The sequence below is a fragment of the Helianthus annuus genome, chromosome 6, assembly GCF_002127325.2.
Source record: "Helianthus annuus cultivar XRQ/B chromosome 6, HanXRQr2.0-SUNRISE, whole genome shotgun sequence".
In the NCBI taxonomy this organism is placed as follows: Eukaryota; Viridiplantae; Streptophyta; class Magnoliopsida; order Asterales; family Asteraceae; genus Helianthus; species Helianthus annuus.
Genome location: NC_035438.2, coordinates 5,254,067 through 5,267,111, shown reverse-complemented (window position 1 = coordinate 5,267,111; position 13,045 = coordinate 5,254,067). Strand labels below are relative to the sequence as shown.

At 35.3% G+C, this 13,045-nt stretch overlaps 1 protein-coding gene across 2 annotated transcripts; it reads left to right on the top strand.

Annotated features, from left to right (window-relative positions):
* The first annotated feature begins 1,840 nt into the window (after positions 1–1,840).
* LOC110864447 (B2 protein) lies at positions 1,841–7,850 on the top strand. 2 transcript variants are annotated; one of them, XM_022113522.2, is made up of 5 exons: positions 1,845–2,540; positions 3,163–3,263; positions 3,766–3,849; positions 7,350–7,460; positions 7,551–7,850. In XM_022113522.2, the coding sequence occupies exons 1-5, from the start codon at positions 1,925–1,927 to the stop codon at positions 7,590–7,592; spliced, it is 954 nt and encodes a 317-aa protein (XP_021969214.1). In that variant the 5' UTR covers positions 1,845–1,924; the 3' UTR covers positions 7,593–7,850. The 2 variants fall into 2 exon arrangements, with proteins under 2 accessions (XP_035830230.1, XP_021969214.1); XM_035974337.1 differs by lacking the exons at positions 7,350–7,460; positions 7,551–7,850 and adding an exon at positions 5,724–6,134 and having other exon boundaries at positions 1,841–2,540.
* Positions 7,851–13,045: the final 5,195 nt, after the last annotated feature.

Here is a 13,045-nt window from a genome sequence, read left to right as displayed (position 1 = left end):
TTTCTGGAAGCTTATTTAGAGTTGGATTTTGAATTCTAACTCGCTATCAATTGAACTTAAGTTGTAAATCTCAAAACATGTCACTATATATTTCATATCAAAACTTTATGGATAGTATTGGACGTGCATCAAACAAGCAAAATCCACAAAATATTACATTTTTTAACGGCGAAACTTCTATATAGAATATAGGAAACGGGTTAGCAAAAAACTGGGACCGGAAATTACAAAATTACATCACAAATGTTAAAATCGACCCACTATCCCACTTAAGGTTACAAAATTTAGAACTTCCCGTAACAAAGAAAAGAAGTTTCTTTAATGACATCCGTTGTTCGGTTGAAGTGAATATGCCGCTCATTGAATGTTTTCTCATTTCTTGCTTTCCAAATTTTCCACGCCGTAACTAGAATCACGGCCCCAATTAATTTCTTCCACGTCCTAGAACCATTTATCGCCACCACGTTCCCCAAAATCTCTTAAACCGTAGCCGAATATGAATCTTGTATAGACATGTCCCATTATTACCATATTAATGTTTCTAGGTGAATGACTAAACCATATCTTTATTGAAGATCTTTAAGCAAGAAAAAGTAAGGTAATATCCTTTTTTTTTTTTTTTAATTTGAGAAACCAAACACTTTGTTTTTCATAATTTGGCAAGAAGTTCATTTTTATTAAAGTGATTAACCTTTGTTACCCTGTCATTATTTTATATGTGTGTGATTAATCATCCTTAACACATTAATTATTAAACATATATAAGTTAAAGAGACACTATACCAACCCATAAACTTGTAGGGACCATCAATGTATTTTACAACCAAACTAAGGCTTTGGTCCCTTTCAAGAAAACGTCTTCGTAACACCGATTCACCAAGTCTTTGTCTCTCTTCCACCTCTACGCGTTTTTGTGTCATCATCTCCTTCAATTTCCACAAAAATAAAAATAATAATAATAATTTTTGAGAAATTGGATTTTAATAACCCCTAGGAGACGTTATTAGCCATTGGTAGTCCCATTTTTTATTCAAATTGACACTCCCACCTTTCGAATATTTTGCCTCCACGGGTCCTCAATTAAAAAACTTAATGGAGTTAAGTTTTTTTCGACTTACAAACTAATGCTTTAGGCTTTTAACCAAAATTAGGTTACGAGTCGATTGATATAAGATTTACCTCGAAACAGTGTTACAAATTAGGGATGAGCTCGGTACCGGAACCGAAAGTACCGGTACTGAAAATCCCCAAAGTGGGTACCGGTACCGAATATACCCGGTACGGTTCGGTACCGGTATTTGAGGGTAAAAACCGGTACCGAACCGGTACCGTACCGGACCGGTACCGAACCGGTACCGAACCAGTACCGAAAATGTCAAAATTCGGTACCGAAAATGTATCCGGTTCGGTAAATTCGGTACCGGTACTGGTTCGGTACCGGGTCCAATTTGCTCATCCCTACTACAAATGATGTAAATTGTGCTTCAATTCGGTTGTTTAAACTTCCAATTAACAAAAATCAAGCTGTTTGGCGCACTGTTTCAATGTAAGTTTTACATCAATCGTCTCGTACTCTCGTTCTGATCAAAAGCTCTAAAACATCAGTTTGTTATTCAGGAAAAAAAACTTAACTCTGTTAAGTTATTTTTAACGACAAACTATTATACAAACAGAATATAAAGGTTGGACCACTGTCAGAAAAAAAAAAAAAACACAGTTGAGATTATCATTGAAAAAAAAAAGTGTAGATTATTTAAATCTAATTTGGCAAATAATAATAATTTTTCAAACTCCTTTAAAAACCTCATTTAATTTCAACACATTTCCTAGAAATTTCCTCACTCTTTCTATATATCTTTCACCTAATGGTTTCTTTGAAACAAAAAAGAAAAACACTCAAATAATTTTCTAACTTTTTTTCATCATGCAGAACAACTATCAATCATCCTTTCGGCAGTTCAGTGATGAGCTTCGTGTTCAAACCAACAATCTCTCAAATCTTTCTCTTAACGACTCCATCTGGAGCACCTCTTACGTATCGAAACGGCCCGAAAAAGACCGTCGGAATTTCGACATTCGCGTAGGAGGAAATGCCCACAACACCACCACCAATGGAAACAATAGTTCCGGACCGTCAAACCCGGACTTCAACGGGTTCAACTTTGGTTGGAAGATCGGGTCCTCTGGGGTAATCGGGTCAAGTAGTCCGAACCCGGTTGGTGATTATGGGATTAATGGAGGGTTTAATAAAGGGGTTTATTTAAACCCTGGTTTGAATGTTAACCAGAATATTAATCAGGTTAGTAATGTTGTTAAAGTTGTGAATGATAAAGATAAACGTAAGCATGGGAAAAACAAAAAGAATCGTGGTAATAACAACGTTAGTAAAAGTGAAAAAGACGGCGGGAAGAATAGTGTGGATAAGAGATTCAAGACACTACCGCCGTCAGAATCTTTGCCGAGAGATGAAACGGTTGGCGGTTATATCTTTGTCTGCAACAATGATACCATGCCAGAGAATCTCAAGCGGGAGTTATTCGGTAACTCACACACCTTCTAATTTGGTACCGTTTACTTTTAGTTTTAGCATAACTCACACACTTTTTAACTACGTCTTTGTACTAGTTGACTGATGATACTTTCAACTTGTATCACATCACTCTCAACTTTCAACTTGTTTTCCTCTGACACTCTCAAATTAACCGTACCCTAACCTAGTTAGTTTTTGCTTATGTGACACTTTGTTTGGTGACATGAGATCTGACGTGACGTTTTTTTTTTTTTTTTCTGACGTAGCACTTATTTAGTGATGTGGCTGATAACATGTCATCTAACGTGGTTTCTTTTTATGACATGGTATTTCACATGGCACTTGTTTGATGACATGGCATTTGAATAAGTTAACTAGGTAAGGGTTCAGTTAGTTTGAGAGTGCGAGATGAAAATAAGTTGAAAATTGAGAGTGGTGCGATACAAATTGAAAACTGGAAGTGTTATCGGTCAATTGATGAAAGTTATGGTTATTTAAATAAACTGGATATATAATGAAAATAACTTAAAAAAGCAAGAGTGAATTAAAGTCTAATTGTGACGTGTTGAACTTAAAAAAGTAAGAGTGAATTAAAGTCTAATTGTGACGTGTGAATTGGTATGGTATGGCAGGTTTACCACCGCGTTACCGTGACTCGGTTAGGCAAATCACGCCTGGTTTACCCCTTTTTCTCTACAATTATTCAACCCACCAACTTCATGGAGTTTTTGAGGTAATATTAATTAGACTACTAATAAATACAGTTTTATTTCACATACAAGAAGCTTTTCGTTTTTGGTAGCCGAGCACGTTTTTCGAGCTAAGGATCGTTTTAAGCTCTATTTCTAAAACTTGAGCTCGACTCCTAATTAGTTTTCCAACTCGATCACGGTTTGAATTTGGCTCACTTATTGTTTATTAATTAGTGTGTGTATATATATTTATAATTATTATCCAATAATTTTTTTAGCTATAAATTTTATAAAATATTTAATAATATAACTATATATTCAAAGTTTTAATTAAAATTATATAAATAATATGCTCGTATAGGCTCGCGAGCCAAGTCGAGCTCAGTAAGTGAAGCTCGGACCGGAGCTCACTCGATAAACAAGCTCATAAAGCTTGTTTAAACTCGGCCTGATTCAAACATTCTGCGAACCTATCTTGGTGTCTGTCGGGAGAAGCATGAGTGGGGCCCACCTTAACTAACACCGAGTTGTTAATTTGTGCAGGCTGCCAGCTTTGGGGGTACAAACATCGATCCCACTGCTTGGGAGGATAAGAAAAACCAAGGCGAATCCTCCTTTCCTGCTCAGGTACGTTCCCTTTATGCACTATTATTAGTTGGTAAATAGTCAAAATAGAATTTATATCGAAATGTACAGAAAAAAATTTAACGTACAAACGTATTTAGTCTTTATAATAAAACGCACAATAGAAAATCATAAGAAAAAAAACAAAATTATAGGATTAAAAACGTATATTATTTATAGTAGGTGTATAATAGAAACTTAATTATAAAAAAATGTCAAAGTTAGTGTTCAAGTAAGTTGGTAATTGTTATAAACTATAGAGTTAAAAATAAATATTATTTATAATATAAGTTGTGTAATTGAAACTAAAAAAATGTCAAAGTTGTCATAGTTACTATTCACCCAAAGTTGGTAATTATTATATATATAATATAATAAAGAGTAAATTACGTTTTTGGCCCCTGTGGTTATATCAGTTTTACTATATTGGCCCAAAATAAGAATTTTTAACAGATTTGCCCCCGTGGTCCCTATAACTAACCATTTTGCCCCCTAAATCTAACCAAACCCTAACTCTGGTTAATTAATTGGCACATGACTTGCACATGATGAGTAAAATTGTAATTTCCCTCCCCTTTTATGAATAAAACCCAGATCTTCATTATCATCTTCAACCATCATCATCCCAGATCTTCATCTTCAATTAAATCTAAAGATCTTCATCATCTTCAACCATCATCATCCCCAGAACTTCATCTTCAATTAAATCTAACCCAGATCTTCATCATCTTCAACCATCATCATCCCTAGATCTTCAATTAAATCTAACCCAGATCTTCTTCATCATCATCCCCACATATTGAAAACTAGAAACAAAATGCATCACAAAGCATGAAATCGAATCGTTTTTCTGCTATAAGAAAGTCTAATTTGACTTTTGGTTCTTTAAACAGTCAAACAAAATGCATCACAAGGCAGACTAAAAACTGACCAACACTTTTCAAGATTTAGTAAAGTTCAAAAAAATCCAAACCATTTCCTAAAACATGCCTGACAATCACCATATGAAATCAAACCCAAATTTGAAAATACAATAAAAACACAAAAAATAATTAAAAAAAACAACTGAATATGTTTTTTTTTTAGAAAACAAGCAGATACTCAACATCATAGACCAAAAATTGAAATTATTAAATAAAGAGAAAAATGCCCGGATAGTCCCTGTGGTTTCGCCTTTTTTCACCTATAGTCCCCAACTTTCTAAAACTACCTGAATAGTCCCCAAGTTTTGCAATTTTGTTCTCGGATAGTCCCTGGCGCGTAACTGGGTTAGTTTTTAATGTTAGATGGGTGTGAAATAACTATAATGCCCTTACTAATAAATTTTTTTAATTTTTAATATTAAAAGAAATATTTAAATAGGTCCCACTGTCATCATCTTCATCACCCCAAACCTTATCTCACCATTATCATCTTCTTTACCCAACCCACCTCCAATCTTACCCCATCATCAACTCAACCCAGTACATGCATATATAATTAAGAGACAATTTCAATTTAAAGCCTGCATACATACATCAGACAATTCAATTTAAAACCGAACACATACATACATTGAACCACCACTGTGGAAAATCTCCAAAACTTGAGGCGGTGGTGAGCATCAAACCGCCATGGAACCTGCAACCAAACTCTCCGCCACTGTCGCATTTCTTCCGCCACCGCCCCTGTTCACAATCTTCCGCCGCTCAATCCCGATCCACCCGCACCAGTGGGCCCATGTTTTTGATTGAGTAGCATTCTCCCAATACGACATATTCAACGTCTGTAATAAATACAAATGCTTAGCTTCTTGAAAAGTTACAAAATAAAAGGAAAATTCGGGTTGTGTTTTTTAAGAACTGATACCTTCATCGACGCCCACCCTTGTTTAACAGATACAAGACTTTCATCATTGATCCCACAGCATCCTTCTAAAACCAATTCTTCAAGATACTGCAACCTCAAAATTGAAGGCAAGCATTTTTTGGTGATCTGTCGTACAAACAAGAAACAATCTGAATTAGGAATGTATCAAACAACCAAAAATCATAGGCTTTTTTCATCAAAAACATGGGCCCACTGGTGCGGGTGGATCGGGATTGAGCGGCGGAAGATTGTGAACAGGGGCGGTGGCGGAGGAAATGCGACAGTGGCGGAGAGTTTGGTTGCAGGTTCCATGGCGGTTTGATGCTCACCACCGCCTCAAGTTTTGGAGATTTTCCACAGTGGTGGTTCAATGTATGTATGTGTTCGGTTTTAAATTGAATTGTCTGATGTATGTATGCAGGCTTTAAATTGAAATTGTCTCTTAATTATATATGCATGTACTGGGTTGAGTTGATGATGGGGTAAGATTGGAGGTGGGTTGGGTAAAGAAGATGATAATGGTGAGATAAGGTTTGGGGTGATGAAGATGATGACAGTGGGACCTATTTAAATATTTCTTTTAATATTAAAAATTAAAAAAATTTATTAGTAAGGGCATTATAGTTATTTCACACCCATCTAACATTAAAAACTAACCCAGTTACGAGCCAGGGATTATCCGAGAACAAAATTGCAAAACTTGGGGACTATTCAGGTAGTTTTAGAAAGTTGGGGACTATAGGTGAAAAAAGGCGAAACCACAGGGACTATCCGGGCATTTTTCTCTTAAATAAATTAAATCATAGAGATGTAAAATTTGTAATTTTTATCATAATCCCAGATTCAAAATACCCATTTGAACAAATTAATATCCAATAAAAAAATAAATTAACAGTTAACAGAAACAAATTCAAAAATCAAGATCCAACACATGCGATGAACAAGATCTAACACATGAGTCGCCGGAGACCAACCTCCACATCTTCAATGACTAGCGGCTTGTTAGGCTCATACGCCACTGCAGTTGCATCGGAATTTAAAGGGGATGAGGGGATGATGATGATCAGTCGATTCGCTCATATAACAGAAGAAACAGAGCAGTACAGTCAACAAGCACAAGCAATCGGAAGATCAGATGATATGAGTTCAATCCCAGATGTAATGGGGGAAATCGAAGATCATGGGCTGCGGATGAGGGGATGATGATGATGATGATGGTTCTTCATCTGGATTTGCAGTGCAAAAAGTGGAGGATGAGGGGATGATGATGATGATGATGATGATGATGATGGTTGAAGATGATGAGATCTGTAAAAAGTGGAGAACAGGGATGAATGTGTTAAATCAGTTTATTTATTTAGAGTAAATTACATTTTGGTCCCTGTGGTTTTATCAATTTTAAAGAGGGGGAGGGGAAATTACTAATATGCCCATCATGTGCAAGTCATGTGCCAATTAATTAACCAGAGTTAGGGTTTGGTTAGATTTAGGGGCCAAAATGGTTAGTTATAGGGACCACGGGGGCAAATCTGTTAAAAATTCTTATTTTGGACCAATATAGTAAAACTGATATAACCACAGGGGCCAAAAACGTAATTTACTCTATAATAAATAACATAATGTGTCATTGATATATGGGTGGTTGTTGGTTACAGGTGCGAGTCACCACAAGGAGCCTGTACGAGCCATTAGAGGAGGACTCGTTCAGACCGATTCTTCATCATTACGACGGCCCTAAGTTCCGCCTCGAACTCAACATTCCAGAAGTAAGGCTTTTTAGTTTTTAATCATTAGTCACACCAATACATGTTGGTGTTTTTATGCGGTAACTAATAATGTGCCGTGAAAACTGGCAGGCTCTCTCGCTATTGGACGTGTTCGCAGAGAAGAAAAACTGAAGGGTGACCAACATAAAGGCTTCTGGCCTCTGGGGTTCACATGAATAACATACACATGTGTAGGTTACATGAACGTTTGTAGTTCGAGTCTTCGAGAGGCGTAGAATTATTTATATACATATGATTAAGGAAAAAACATTGGGTATTGACTGTTTAGTGCGTTGTAAATAATCGAAGAGGTCTTTGTCATGATCATAAGTTGAGTTATGTACGTTGAACTTGGTATGAATCTTAAACATAACTATTATATTATGGAAACATCTGTGTAGTACATGTGCATCATTTGTTCATTCACTTTTGTTTTTCTTCTTAGACCATAGGTAATGGTTAATGCCCACTAAGGGGCATTTTTCACCACATCATCATCATAATGCCCTTTTAAAAAAGGTGTAATGGTTAATGCCCATTTCATTTATTACTTTCCATTATTTTTCTTCTCTTTGGGCATTATTATAGAAATGCCCCTCAATCTTCATGCCCCTATAATGCCCATGAGTAATGGTGTAAGGGCATTATCAAAATCTTTCATGCCCTTATAAAGCCCCATTACATATGGTCTTAGGGTGAGCTGGGCACTCCCCTAAGAGGGGAGTCCCATCTCTTACGCACACCGAATCAGGTTATGCCACGTCAACTCCTCTCTTAAACTCCCCTCACACCCCAATTTGATGGTGGCACTCCCCTGTTAGGTGACTTGTTTTTTTATTAAAAAAAAATGTTTTGATTGGTTGAAATAACAGATGGGCCCACCATCTCCTCCCTCTTCACGCGGTGACTTCTCCCCGATTCCCCTCCCCGCACCCCCTCCCCGCACCCCCTCCCCGCACCAACGGCGGCGGTGTTCCCGCTAGGTGACTTGGGTCACCGAAAGGGGTTACCGCTGGTGCCCCGGATACCCTTATGACATGGCCTTAATTTTTATAATTAATAATTTATTCAAATTTAAGAAACTACTCAATCTGATGAAAAATAGTGAATACAATCCTCAACTCATAAAAAGTTAAAGAAAAGTTGTGAAATAAATTTGATCTCTTAAAAAGATTAAGCAATCTGACAATTTGTATTGTTATAGTAATTAAAAGATAAATTTGCAGAAATCAACCTTTATGTTATACTCAAAGTACACTTCGTATCTTTCACTATGAAATAGTCAAAAACCAACCTTTATGTTCATATTTTGATACATGGTCAACCTTTAACACTAACACTGCTAGATGATTTGGTTAAGTCACCTCACATGCAAAGGGTATTAATGTCTTTTCCTTGTATTTGTAATTAAATAAATTTATTTAAACTAAATTTATTAATGTCTTTTCCTTATATTAGTAATTCACAGCTACTTTATTCAAAGTTAAGAAACTACTCAATCAGATGAAAAATGGCAAATACAATCCTCAACTCATAAAAAGTTAATGAAAAGTTGTTAAATAAATTTGATATCTTAAAAAGATTAAGAAATCTGACAATTTGTACAGTTATAGTAATTAGCTTTTATTTTTGTAAAACTAAAACCGGGTTTAAATTGGGTGGGGGTTGGGTACAATTGGCAAAACTATTGGAGTTAATATGTTGTTCCCCTTAAAGTCAAGGGTTCAAGCCTCCCCGAAAATGGGTTTGATATACTACATTTTTATAACCAACTAGGGTTAAGACCCGCCCGCGTTGCGGCGCGGATACATCGTAAACATTGAATGGATTAGTCCAAACGTTATACATTAACCATATGGAAACACACATTTCGACGTATCCAGTTGAACGCAGTGTAACCTGTATAAGCATTGTGATTGGATCAAACGTAAAGTAAATGGAATTCATATCGAACAATCATAACGTATTATATATGACCCAACTTATACAATAAAAATGTAACAGGTATGAAGGAAAATATGCACATGTAATCGAAAGGGATTAATTAGAGCTTTCGAAAAAAAAAGAGAAAAAAAAACCATAATTTGGCTCCACTCGGTTCGAAACAAACTTTACGAAACGTACATAAAATAAATACGAAAACATATTATATTTGACCTGAATCATTTCCCAAAAACGTTTACGTCGAAACGTAGAACAACTTGAACAACTAACTCGCACTCGCACTCGCACTCGCACACGCTCGCGCGCGCGCGCGTGGCGTGGGCGATGAGGCGCAATGTGGCGCTTTGATGGCGCACTTTGCACTTCGCACGCTCGCATCGCCGCGAGCCGCTTGAGAGCCGCCTTTGTATTTTTGACCGCGCGCGCGTGGTGAAGCACAAGGGTTGCAAGGACCAAGTGGTAAGGTGATGCGGCGCATGACGTGGCAGTCATGCGCATGCGCGCGCGGGTACACGAGGCGCGCGGTTGGGCGCATGGTGCATGGGTCCTGCTGTGCCGTGTGCGGCGCACCAGAGTGAGCCAATACGGCGCGACTGTGTGGCGCGCACGTATAGACTCACAGGTGACGTGGCGCACGCCGCACCGCCGCACGGACGGACTTGAGCTGCACCGCCGCACGCCGCATGGACGGACTTGAGCTGCACCGCCGCACGGCAGTGAGCCAAGAGGCCGCACGCCGCACGACAGTGAGCCAAGAGGCCGCACGCCGCATGGCGCACCGCGCATGGGCGCGCGCGCGCGCAGAAGCTTCCAGCATTGAATGACAGGGCAGTTTCAGTCCAGCTTCGTAACTGACGAGTTAATAGGCTTTGACTGAGAATTAAATGACGTATTAAATTGCATTGAAGACGTTTAATGCAATTTAAACCTCTCATTTAACTCATTTTGACTGTTTCAACCTAGGAGCTGTATAAATACAGCTCCATACCCACTTCAGATGGACACCAGTAACAACAACAGCAAACAACTTTCTCTCTACAATAATTAAGATCTTCTCCAGCATTGTTCAAGGTAGCCTTCGGGTTGTAGGCTTTCTCCGGCAGTACGCTGCTCCGGCTGTTGTACCCTGGGAAACAAAACGAGTACTCTTGGGAGACTCGGAATTTGTTTTAAGGGAAGCGTGTTGAACACGTGCCTCAGTCAAACTCTGCTTCTACACCTTTCTTGTTTTTTGGATTTTTCAGTTGTAATAGTATTGTTTAATTTTCTGCTTTCTTTGTATTGTAATCAGTAATAAAATTGGTTTTATTTTATTTAATTACGCGAACGGTTCCTACACAGAATGTTTTATAATGAAAGTAGCAACTTTACTAATCAACTTCCAGCTAGGAATGAAATTATAAAGGTTTAATCAATATGCAAGTGGACTTTTCTCTGATATTTTTCAACTTTTTTATTGATAAGAATATAATTTAATCTTAAATGTTGTATGTGACGATACAAATGACGTTTTGAAACCATCTCTTTTAGTTTAAGAAAAACAAAAAATAAGAATAATTGCATAGATCTTAAAGTTAATGACTGCTAATCTGACTTTATGGCTTGCACTAATCAGACCAACAACTGGTAACAGTTTCTTGTTAAAGTAAAGTGTTGTGTTTGTTTAATAAGTTATGAATCTCAATGCTTCTAAACTAAAATCTATAAAATCAGATATATATTCTAAATATATATATATATATATATATATATATATATATATATATATATATATATATAATGTAAGTATCTATAGAAAACCCACTTTAATTTAGAAAACCCGGGAAACTCAAAGCTCCTGATGTTTTTTTTTCTTGAAAAAAATTACACATGATATATACATGTTTTTAAGGGTTTTGGGCAAAAAAAATCAAAAAAGCGCCGAGTAGATATTTAAAAAAAAAATAAACAAGTTTTGGTGTAACACATGTTACAAATATGTCAGATGAATGTAACATGTGTTACACCAAAACTTGTTTATTTTTTTAAAAATATCTACTCGGCGCTTTTTTGATTTTTTTTGCCCAAAACCCTTAAAAACATGTATATAATATGTGTAAATTTTTTCAAGAAAAAAAAACATCGGGAGCTTTGAGTTTCCCGGGTTTTTTAAATTAAAGTGGGTTTTCTATACATCCTTCCCCTATATATAGGGTAGGGATCCTAAGAGAAGAGCACCCTATTTGAGAAACTTGAGAAGAAATCTGGACCACATATTTTTCTAAGCTTTTCGTAATATACACATATGTATAGATTACGATTGACTATATACATATGTGTATAATTCAATATACATATATGTATATAGCCAATTTTACACTATACATATGTGTATATTACGAAAAGCTTAGGAAAAATGTATGGTCCAGATTTCTTCTCAAGTTTCTCAAATAGCCTACTTCTTCTCACATGATCCTAACCCTATATATATATATATATATATATATATATATATATATATATATATATAGGGGATGGTTCAAATGAAAACCACTTTTAACGCGAAAACTCGAAAACTAACTAAAAAAAGCCTAAAAAACACACAAAAAAATTTTTTTTTTTTTTTCAATTTTTTTAATAAAAATCGCTAGTTTTTATATATAAAAAAAAACTTTTTTTCAAAAAAAAAAAAAAAAAAAAAAATTTGTGTAGTGCACATGTGTAATAATACACATGTGTAGTACACAGACACATGTGCAGTATTACACATGTGCACTACACAAAATTTTTTTTTTTTTTTTTTTTTTTTGAAATTTTTTTTTTTTAATAAAAAAACCTGCGAAAATTTGATTGAAAAAAAAAATGTTTTAAAAAAAATTTTTTTTGCATGTTTTTTTGGCTTTTTTTAATTAGTTTTCGAGTTTTCGCGTTAACTAGTGGTTTTCATTTGAACCTTCCCCTAACTAAAAAAAGCCTAAAAAACACACAAAAATTTTTTTTTTTTTTTTTTCAATTTTTTTAATAAAAATCGCTAGTTTTTATATATAAAAAAAACTTTTTTTCAAAAAAAAAAAAAAAAAAAAAAATTTGTGTAGTGCACATGTGTAATAATACACATGTGTAGTACACAGACACATGTGCAGTATTACACATGTGCACTACACAAAAATTTTTTTTTTTTTTTTTTTTGAAATTTGTTTTTTTTTTAATAAAAAAACCTGCGAAAATTTGATTGAAAAAAAAATTTTTTTAAAAAAAATTTTTTTGCATGTTTTTTTGGCTTTTTTTAATTAGTTTTCGAGTTTTCGCGTTAACTAGTGGTTTTCATTTGAACCTTCCCCTAAGGTTCAAATGAAAACCACTAGTTAACGCGAAAACTCGAAAACTAATTAAAAAAAGCCAAAAAAACATGCAAAAAAATTTTTTTTTAAAAAAAATTTTTTTTCAATCAAATTTTCGCAGGTTTTTTTATTAAAAAAAAAAACAAATTTCAAAAAAAAAAAAAAAAAAATTTTTGTGTAGTGCACATGTGTAATACTGCACATGTGTCTGTGTACTACACATGTGTATTATTACACATGTGCACTACACAAATTTTTTTTTTTTTTTTTTTTTTGAAAAAAAGTTTTTTTTTATATATAAAAACTAGCGATTTTTATTAA